The sequence below is a fragment of the Mchenga conophoros genome, linkage group LG9, assembly GCF_057382185.1.
Source record: "Mchenga conophoros isolate Kocher_MC1m ecotype Shallow Benthic linkage group LG9, M_conophoros_male_GT1.1, whole genome shotgun sequence".
Lineage (NCBI taxonomy): Eukaryota > Metazoa > Chordata > Actinopteri > Cichliformes > Cichlidae > Mchenga > Mchenga conophoros.
The window spans coordinates 9801541-9811807 of record NC_140534.1 but is presented as its reverse complement, the minus strand read 5'-3'; the positions used below and the strand labels follow the sequence as shown (position 1 = coordinate 9811807).

General features: G+C 44.8%; 1 protein-coding gene across 1 annotated transcript; it reads right to left on the bottom strand.

Annotated features, from left to right (window-relative positions):
• Window positions 1-305: 305 nt before the first annotated feature.
• klf6a (Kruppel like factor 6a) lies at window positions 306-7122 on the bottom strand. The gene is made up of 4 exons (XM_085286328.1): window positions 6721-7122; window positions 4561-5134; window positions 3689-3812; window positions 306-3154 (listed from the first exon to the last, which is right to left on the bottom strand). The coding sequence occupies exons 1-4, from the start codon at window positions 6820-6822 to the stop codon at window positions 3103-3105; spliced, it is 852 nt and encodes a 283-aa protein (XP_085142454.1). The 5' UTR covers window positions 6823-7122; the 3' UTR covers window positions 306-3102.
• Window positions 7123-10267: the final 3145 nt, after the last annotated feature.

Genomic DNA, 10267 nt, shown 5'->3' with positions numbered 1-10267 from the left:
AGCTTCTCCAAAGATGGTCATTCAAGAGACAAAGGTATGTATGAGTCAGGAAGAGGCGAGGTTGTTCAGAAACAAAGTATGCAGTGTTTCAACCACAGCTCTGATCTAATGTGATCTTTGCAGCTGCAGGGCAAGTTAAAAATATATTCCTCCAGCCAAAAAAAAAAAAAAAAAAAAAAGAAATGGAAAAATTTTACAAAAACCCCCCAAAAAAAATGAAAAAAAAAAAAAAAGGGGGGGGGGGGTTCACAGTAATAAAGCATAACTCAGGAGGAGAATCAACAAATGAGACAAAGGAGGCGAGCCAAGGTCAGATAAGAATTTCTTATTCCAATAAAAAATACATTCATACAGAAATATAACAATTTTGCAAAACAATTTCAAATAAAAATTTCATAAAGCATAAACATAACAATTTTACAAAAGTTTTTTTTTCCTTTTTTTTAATACAAAGATTTTAGAGAACAAAGAGCTCTGTGTGTGTGTGTGAGACAGAGTAGTTTGGGTAGTGGAGATGAAAGTGATGATGGAGATGTGAAAAAAAAGAAATGCGAGCAAAGACAAGGAAAGAAAAAAAGCATGAGGCTGAATCAAGGCTCAATTATCACTTGGAACAGTATCGGCTGCTGTTTTCGCAGAATGGATGTTCCTGCTCTTTGCCTGCCAAGGGCCTTGCCAGCGCTCCCAAAATCTATCGCAGCAAGCACTTTCAAGTTTGTACTCATCCCCGTCTCCAGTGCCCGCTCATCTGAAATCCATATGTCGGAGCATGCCGCTCTGCAACTTGCTGCGACATTGGATTCCTGCAGCCGGGTCGCTGACCTAGAGACAGTGCCGCACAAAGATTTATCCTAAAGCAGTAATCGGTAGAAGCCCGAGCGGTTTGGGAGTCGGGGGGTTGGGCTCTACTTTGTCGTTGAGGGTCCTTCTCGCTCCACCTCCAAACAGAAACTTTGATGAGCTTTTTTTGTGGCCAAATTTCCCAGATCCTGAGAGCCTCCATTCACCCCACCCGGCTCACTCCTGTGGTTTTCATAATACTGTTGCAGCTTGGCTAAAACAAAGCTCTCCAGACAGGTCAATAACCAACCTACACAGTCAGCAGTCTGTGACAGATTCCATGCCAACAAAGCCTTTAGCAATTCATTACTGTGAGGCGGTACAAGGCGAGGCCTGTCCGACTGCAGCCTGTTAATTACAATAAATCTTTAGCTTTTTTCCCCCCTTCAGTCCCACTCGAAGGGATGCAGGGACAAGGAAAGGGGGGTGGTCAAACCGGGGTGGGGTGGGGAAGGACACCGGTGAATGAGAGGAGCAGCACTGTGTGTGATGGACTTCAGTACATACTACACAGTAGTTAACATCTTTAATAAATGAATTTAAGTGCTCTAAACATACAGCATTTGTCCTATGTACAAGTTCAAACTTAAATTAATGGCATTTACATCGACTAAACTGGTGCTCCGACTCAAAAAGAGACGGGGAAAAAAAAAAGGCAGTTGACTCAGAAAAGGTACTTTTGTGAACATTTACATTTAAACAACAAATTAACTGCCAGAAAAAACTAGTTTAAACACAAAGTAGGTGCAATTTCATTTGTAATTGAGCCTTGATTAAGCTTTTCGCAAATCACCCAGACAACAAATGTGACACCCCAAAGGGAGCAAAACCACGGCTACCCCAGAGGGCCGAGTCACTTGCATAAGGCACCATTAAAAGGTCAACAGTGCATTATTGGAAAGAAAGTACAAAAAAATCAAAAATGACTCCTCAAGGCAAAGAATGAATGAGAATGTTAGCAAGCAGGGGTGATCTGACAAACCAGAATGAAGGCAATGGATTTAAGTGTTAAAATATATATTAAAAAAAAAAAAAAAAAAAAAAGAGGAAATCGTCAAGGCTTTATGTACAATATTGTAACATTTAACTGTTTGCCGTTTAGCTGCACTTTTATTGAAACTATCTGGAGTCCTGATTACAGTGGAAACAGGAAATGAAGAAACCCTAGAACCATGCAACACCTGTCTATGATACTGAAGTTATAGTATAGTTGTGTTATACCTCTAAGCACACAGCTTATACAATTGGACTACAAATGAGCTTTGTAGCTTGTAAAAAAATAATAAACCAGGCTACATAACACATTGCACATTTAGTAGCTGCACCAAAAACACCAAAAAAAGCTCCTGTCATACAGTGACCAAGAGAGGGGAGGGGTGTAGGGGGGTGTTTTGGTCCCTAGGTTACACAGACCAGAAGGTGACATGTCAGCACCTCTCTCTCTCTCTTTGTCACTGGCTCTGGTCAAACCCAAGGCCTCGCTAGCTTCAGAGAAGCAGGGGGGCCCCCCCTCCCTCACCCAAGTCTGGTTACCACACAAGGCAGGCAGGCAGGAGCTTCCTCCCTGCCTCATCCTCACACCGCCACCAGGGAAACACAAGCGGAATGCTTCTCCCAGAATGCTCAGTCCACAGCAACATCGGTACCAGCCCATCCGCCAATCCCATCTCTTCTACCCCCCAAAATTCTCCTCTTCCTCTCCTCTCTCTTCCAGATGGGGAAGAGGGGGGTCCGGTAGCCAATCACAGACATTCACAGTGCACACATGCTTGCCTCAGACAGTTTAGTAAAGTACCAGTGTATCTGCTGTCTGGGAGATGTCCCCAAAACATCATGCACCATACGTACAAATCATTCACTCTTTAATTGTCTTTTCTTTTTATTTCTTCTGTTTTTTTTGTTTAGTTTTGTCTTTTTGTGTGTGTCTGTGTGTGTTTTAAGTCCTTCTCAATCCAAAAAAAAAAACAAAAAGAAAAAAACCGACAAAAAAAACTTGCCCATCCATGATTTTGTCCTCTTGTTGCAACAGACGACCTTCAGAGCGCCTTTCTCCGAAGAGAGGTCCCGGAGGCACTGGGTTTCAGTATGGTGCAAAACGGCATGCTTTGGCTGGAACACTCTCCCGCCACCCTGCTCTGGGACAGTTCAACCAAGAGACTGGTCGGGAGGCGGCGTTTGTTTACATTTTTTTTTCCTTCCTCTCCCCTTTTCAAAACTTTTTTTTCCCCCCACTTTGTGGCGTCGCTCGGCGCTCACCCCGCTCTAGATGTGCCTCTTCATGTGAAGAGCCAGATGGTCAGACCTGGAGAAACATCTGTGGATAGATTGGGGGGAGGCGAGAGAGAAAGTCAGTAAGATGCTGGATGAGGCACGCTGTAGGGCATGAAGATAGTCGTTGCAATCTGCAGACCTAAACTGAGAAATTCGTAATATGAAGAAGCCAGTTGCTTCATTTTTCCTGCAGCCTGGCTTTTCCTGATTTTTGTGTCAAAGACTCTAAAAATTAGAGTCCAAACATCAACGCAGACAAGCAATCTTGACATCTGACTCATAAGCTTCTGTTGGGCCTGAAATATGCTATGTCACATTTTTACTAGACAAACTGGCCAAAAATATCAACATGTGTATACTGAGTTAGCATTACCCGATATATCAGAGCGATCTATTCATTAGTCGAGTACTAGTTTTTTGGGCTACATGAATGTGCTTTCAGTCTAAAGACAAGCATCACTGCTAGGATGATGCATGGGAAGTGAAAATAATAAATTAAAAATCAGATCCCATGAGAACAAAAGCAGTCTTATCAGAAGCCCGGTGACGATGCTCAGAGATAAACAGCCCAGCTTACCTGTCACAGTGACTGCATTTAAATGGCTTTGCCCCGGTGTGCTTCCTGAAGTGTCTGGTCAGCTCGTCGCTTCGTGCAAAACGCCACTCGCAGCCCTCCCACGAACACCTGTATGGTTTCTCACCTGCGGGAGCAAACAAGAAGACTGGTTAAAACCCGCGCTAACATTTCCTCCTGGTGTGATGACATGCTTGTTTCGTTCATTCAAATCAATCAGGAAGACGGACTGACAAAGCTGTCTGAAACCTGGGATACCACTGAACCTGTTGGCTCACAGGCTCTGCGTGCATGCAGCTCGAAACATGCCAAGAATGTCAACAGTGCTGCAGTGTGGCTGAATGTGTGGGATATTTAAAATGCAAAACAGAGGGAGGGGAAAAAAAGAAGAAGCCGCAAGTGCAATTTCACACTGCTGATCAAACACAAGGGACATTGGAACGACCAGTCAAAGCACCTCCCAGTTCAGTCCCCCCGGCTCCTCAGCCAGTCTCCCCTTTCCCATGGTGAAACCCAATCTGTTTTGAAGTCCTTTTATCTCCTACGTACAACCCCTCCCCCTTGTAAACCCCCCCCCTCTCCTCGCTCTCTCTCTGGCTCAGTCAGTCACATTCCAGATAGATTAGGTCACAGTTTAGCTATCCAGCCATGCAGAGCTAATACTCAGCGCTCCAGCTGAGGACATCATGCACTGTGGACCTTTAATTACATGACACAATGGGCAGACGATGCCATTAAGGTGGAAGACTGAATTAACAGCACTCCTGGCATCGACTCAATAAAATCTGAGATTTTATTTTTTTAAAGAAAGTACTGTCTTTCCTTGTATCCCCCTTTTCTGTTTTTACTCTGGGGCAGATAGAGCCGGGACTCACCTGTGTGTGTGCGCTGGTGTGCTTTTAGGTGGGAGCTCTTTGTGTAAACCTTGCGACACCCATTGAAATGGCACCTGTGCACACGCCTCCTGCCGTCCGGAGATGCGTCTCCGCAGGCAAGTCCCGTCTTTTCCGAGCTCTTTGCCACGCCGCCGCTCCTGATTTTGACCGGCAAGTGCAACTCGGCGTGCGTGCTCACCCAGCTGCTCATCGCGCCGCTGGCCTCCGAGTTGGCCTCGGGAGAGGATGGAGGTGTGCTAATGACAGAGGGGCTAAAAGGTCCAGAGCCAACCAAGACAGAGCCCAGAGGGTTGGAGGTAAAGCTGTGAGTGGGCGAGAGCTCCTCAGAACTGTCTGAAGCCTCGCTGCTGGCGTCTGAATTCACACTGTTGGTTTCCAAGATTTGGCTGTCCTGATTGTCCTCCTCGTGGGCCTTTGGGTCAGACTCGGCCTTGGCCTTATCCCCGCAGGCCAAGATCAGCTTGCTCCAGAGGTCCTCTTGGCTGTCGAACTTGAGGTCGGATGTGGAGACGTAAGGCTCGCTCTGCAGGTAGCGCTCCAGCTCCAAGCATGTCTGGATGAATGCAAAAGAAAAAGACACAGTAAGAACAGATGAGTCACAGCACATTCACTCATAGCAGCAAAATGCTTCTGCGAGAGGGGAAATCCTTTTAAATCATGCATGCGCACATCCCCAGTATGCTTTTGGCTGGTGGAATATTTGCTAAACGCTTACAGCGGGAAACCAGCAAATTTCTGCTATTTCTGCATGTGCAGTAATGAGGCTGCACTGATTAAGCAATGGAAGGAAAATTAAAGAAAAAACAACCAATATTTGCTGCTTCTTTGTATCACATGACGCACGCTGATATACGTCTTAAAAGCTAAGCCCCGATTTTCAAAACTTTAAACTTTTGATGGCCAATTTGGGGAAAAAATAAAGACACATGCTTCTAGAAACCGCCATTATTTGCATTTCCTGATGCCGGCGTCACTAATCATGTGTCTCCTTTGCTCAGCTCAGCCCCCTCCACCGCTGATTGGGCATCATAACACGACGCGACCACATGGAGTTCATTGAGCAGCCTCAGCTCTGAGCTCTCCTGCAGCCAAACGTGCAGTGTCATTTCAGCACTCCACAATGACTCACTCAACAAATATAGAGTCCTTTTAAGGAAGCCGCTCAACTTCCCCCTCCAACATTTCAGCTGCTTGTCCTCATGCAGGACCGCTGTCATGCAATCAGTCCTTCCCCTCACTGTCAGCCCCTCCAAGCCCCAGCTGTGAAAAGATTCACTGACTCTAAATTTACTAACTTCTACAGGGCCCTTAAAGTTAAAAAGCAAAAAAGGAGGAGGGGGGTCATTAGAAGAAGAGTTCTGAGACAGCAGCTTTTATAAATATTCTCCTCTAGGCCTCTGCAGCTTTTACACTACATTTTTCCAGCTGTGCTGGTGTCTACTCATGCGAGGAGGAGGAGTAATTGGCCGAGGCTTGACATTTTGATATCGTTATGCCGTGGAGCCCATTCAAATCCCAAGAATGATACAAACATCTGCTTCGTAAAGGAAAGCAAATGCTCTGAAGCACAGAGACGTATAACGCAGATCCCACAACAGACTTATAACTTTGTGATTTGAAAAGCACCGACAACGACATCCTCTACTCTCATGCTGATTTCAAACTGCACTTCCTTCCCACAACCGCTGTCATTCGCCAGCATGTGTCAGCAGTTGACAGAAGCACCCCAGTGCCCTGAAAGCATCGGCCGAAAAACAAGCAGAAGCCGTGCTCCAAACAGAGCAGTGGCAGTGAAGCAGCAGCACGCCGATTCTGCTCGAGTTACTCTCTCCCCATTCATCTCGGACTCCAGCTGTCAGACTGACACACTGATCCACTTCAGCCGGCCACAAACTTCAGAACCAAACAGAAAATGAAACGGGATCCGTCTAAGCAGCGGGAGCCTGTTTTTGTACAACCGTTATCAGCGTACATACACGGACATAGTACATATAAATACATTTGAAGTTGTCCGCCGTGTCATGTGTTACAGCAAGAAGAGCATGAAATCTGCTCAGTTCCGCTTTGCCTTACAGGCTCAAATTGAGACTTAGTAGTGGAAAAAAAGAGCTGCTAGCGGATACATTAACTTATATTCACCTGCTGCCAGTACTCCTCCAGTGACGGTAAGGCTGAGAAATAGCCCGTGTCGTGAACTATTTGAAGTTCTTGAAAGATGCTGCACATGGGTAGAACATCCATTTTCCCCCGAGCTTGTGATTTTTTATTATTTAAATTTGTTTTAGCTGCACTTAAATATATTTTTCTCAGGTAGAAAACCCAGTGAAAGACACAGCAGCGATCCCTCCGCGATGCAAACGACTTGTACTCAGCAGCAGCACCAGAAGAAGACTCCGCGCGTCAGTCAGCCAGTCAATCCCCCCCTTTCCTTCTTCTCTCGCTCTCGTTCAAGGTATTTGCAAACACTGCACCACACTGGATGGGGAACAACTGCGCTCTGCAAACTTCCCTCTTCAAACCTCGATGCCCCCTCCCCTCCTTCCCTCTTCTCCTCTGCCGCCCCCTCGTCGTCATCAGTTACGCCCGCCTCCCTTTCCACCAATCAGCGACGAGAAGAGCAAGGGCCCGCGAATGATATCACAGCCGACCAATCGCGTCGGTCCGCTAACTCATCTCCGCTTTTAAGTGGTTCGTTTAACTCTCAGTGGCTCGTCTCTGATTGGCTGGTATTTATAGCCACATATATATAACCAGCGACGGGCTCTTTTCGCCGTAGTCTTTTTTTCTGTCGACGGTGTTTCGCCACAGACAGCGCATGTGAGCCGAAACCTCTTGTGTACATGTGTGCAACTTTTGTCACAAGTAGCAGTTGCAACAGTGTTGTTTGAAGGGGGTTGTCTTCAAGGCCGTAACTGTGGCGAAGTGCTTGTGTTGACAAGAGCCATTGAAAGTTCCACTCGGTGAAGACGTGTCTTGGGACACGGTGACTAATGGATGGCAGGATATTATGTTATCACGACACACGCTGTCATTAGAGGAAACATTAGTCCTCAGTTCTCCTCTATGACTACATTCATGTAGACTTCTGCTTTATCGCTGATTTACTGAAGGAAGATCAAAGTTGCACTCTGTGGTTGAGGTTTGACAAGTGCAGCCCTTACTGGGGTTTTTTTTAAAGTATCTTTTTAAACCCTAATTTGCACTTAAAAGAGCACAACGCAGAATTAATATTCAACAGTAGTTCCCCAAAGTTAAAGAGTTTGTTTTACCCCAATTTAATTATTATGATACATGGAGAAAATCCTGTATAAATTAACACTCAATTATTCCCAAGATCATTCTAGACCATGTTTAGGCGGGAATTTAACCAAATCTTTGAGCCTAGCTTTGCACTGCTGTGCCCCGTGTTTGTGTAGACAGGAAGTGAGGAAAACACACTTTTAGAATAGTTCCACTATTTGTCTTCATCTTTTGTTTTAATATGAGAAGTGAGAAGTACTAGTGCTGTGCCATACTGCACATTTTGATATGCCCCAAGTATTGCCGATACCGATACTTTCACCTTATAAAGGCAGCTTTTGTAGGGGAGAGGAGTGCGTCATGATTTATACGATGAATTCTGAATGCATCTTAATGACTCTAAGTCACCACGATTTTTACTTCCACAGTAATTAGTTAAGATGAAAGCAAACTTTTTGTGTCTTTGTAAACTTTTTTTTTCTTTTACTTGAGACTTAAAATTTAAATGTGCCTGTCTTTGGGTCAGCTTCTGTTGTTTAAATGTGCTATAGGCTATAAAAAAAATTAAAAAGGGCATGACAGTCAACACTATCAGACAAGACTAACATTTTTCATAGCCTGGATGTTTCTTTTCACATACCTATACTTTAGTGTAGGCAGACTCTAACAGTACGCATAGTTGTGTTTATCAAAGGAGAAACGTGACAGTTTACACCAACACAAAATTCCTTCCTGTCATCTCGCGGATGACGTTTCATTCCAGTAGCATTCCATCACATATCTGGCCATTGCTCTACGTCACCCAGCTTTATTCTTATCATTTCCTCTTTGGAGAATTACTCGCGTGCCACAGAGGCATCTCCTTCCTGCAGCTATTGCATAAGTTCACAGCACTGAGTTGCTGCACAGCCTGGCACAGCTGGTCCTCATGAGATAAACAACACCACAACACAGGACTTGCATTGTGTTCTAAGTGGCACTATTTTTCTGTCGCTGGCCCGAATAGACAACTGAGCGCCCTTTGTGCTGCTCTCAGCTGTGAGGTCACGTTGGTCACCCAGAGCATCTGATTTGGTCATATGGCAATGGGATGTCTTGTGAAGCCTGGAGCTGGCCTCAGTAGCCCTGCAAAAGAATTCCACTCTGCTTTGATGTTACTAATGGGGCTATTCATTGTGGCCCCTCCAGGACTCAGCAGACATGTCCATTCTATAAGAGCTTTTAAAACTTCTTTTGTCACCGAGTGAAATGTAACAGAATGTGCGGCTTATCATCGTACAATAATATGCCCGGCTTCATTATTCACGCATTTCCGAAGTTGCCAGAGCTTACACCGTTTGATGAATAACAGAGTACACCGCCGGGTCCCGTCGGAGCAATAGTGGGCAGCTCCGCAGTAATCACTTCCTTCAGAAGACCTCTTAGATGAAGCATTTAGAGAATGCACGGGGTCCTGCATGGCAGCTTTTATCTCAGAAGGCCAGGTCCGGAGCTTTATCATCGTTATGTAATCCCAGCCCAGCCAGTAGCCACAGGAAAGAGCAATTACAGGATGACCCATTTCAATGAATCATTGTCAACCCAATCAGTGAGTTGTTCTATGGGGTTTTCTGAATATCCTGGGTGCAGTGGAGACCTACTGATGTGTTTTAAAAGTGGGTTTGGGAAGAGAGATTAGGCTGATCTCCAGTTTTTTTTATCAGCTTCCTGTAAGTTATGACTGGACGTGAGTATCTGATTAACATAGATTACGTCTAAAAAGTTTGATGCTTAGTTCTTACAAAACATCTAATGATGTCACTTTTGCCTTGTGATGGACATTTAACTATTTATAGACTGAGGATTAACCGATAAATTGGGTATGATATCAAGAACAGCCAAACATGAACATTTTTATTAGTTGCAGCCACAGACTGTATACAAAAGTCAGATGTGGCCACCATGACATCGGCCACTGCTTAGAGAAGTCCCAGCCTGAAGCCTCGAGTTGAACATGTTGGTTGTGTTTCATAAACTCAGAGCAAGTGAGCCAAACGGTTGTTTTCCCTCAGATTTCTGCACAACCACACGACTATGAAACCAAGGAGTTGCTCCCTGCTGGAAATGACAAAGAATACGAGGCAGTTCTTCACTGCCTTTTTTAAGCTGCAATCAATGCAGCAATGATATTACGTTTTGTTCCAGTTTAATGTGACACAATGTACAATTTTAAAGAGTGATAGATTTATTTTTTTAAGGGACATGACTTGTGTCTTTGACAGGTGAAGCAGTCATTTTTGGCACAAAGTGGGCCAATCACGAGAAAGCTTCGAGACGAGTAATTGAAGCATTTACCAATGGGAGCTGATGATGGTGAATCCATTCGTGTGTTGCCTTTGCAATGAACACCTGGAATGTCCAACCAGCTACAAAAAAGTATGAAATGAGAAAATCACTTTATGTGTGA

What these genes read in the sequence shown, in the direction of transcription:
- klf6a (XM_085286328.1), bottom strand. Translation starts at nt 6,822, where the DNA reads ATGGATGTTCTACCCATGTGCAGCATCTTTCAAGAACTTCAAATAGTT. An exon ending in TGGAGGAGTACTGGCAGCAG is followed by an intron (nt 5,135 to 6,720) that starts GTGAATATAAGT and finishes GCATTCATCCAG; the next exon opens with ACATGCTTGGAGCTGGAGCG. An exon ending in ACACCAGCGCACACACACAG is followed by an intron (nt 3,813 to 4,560) that starts GTGAGTCCCGGC and finishes TTGCTCCCGCAG; the next exon opens with GTGAGAAACCATACAGGTGT.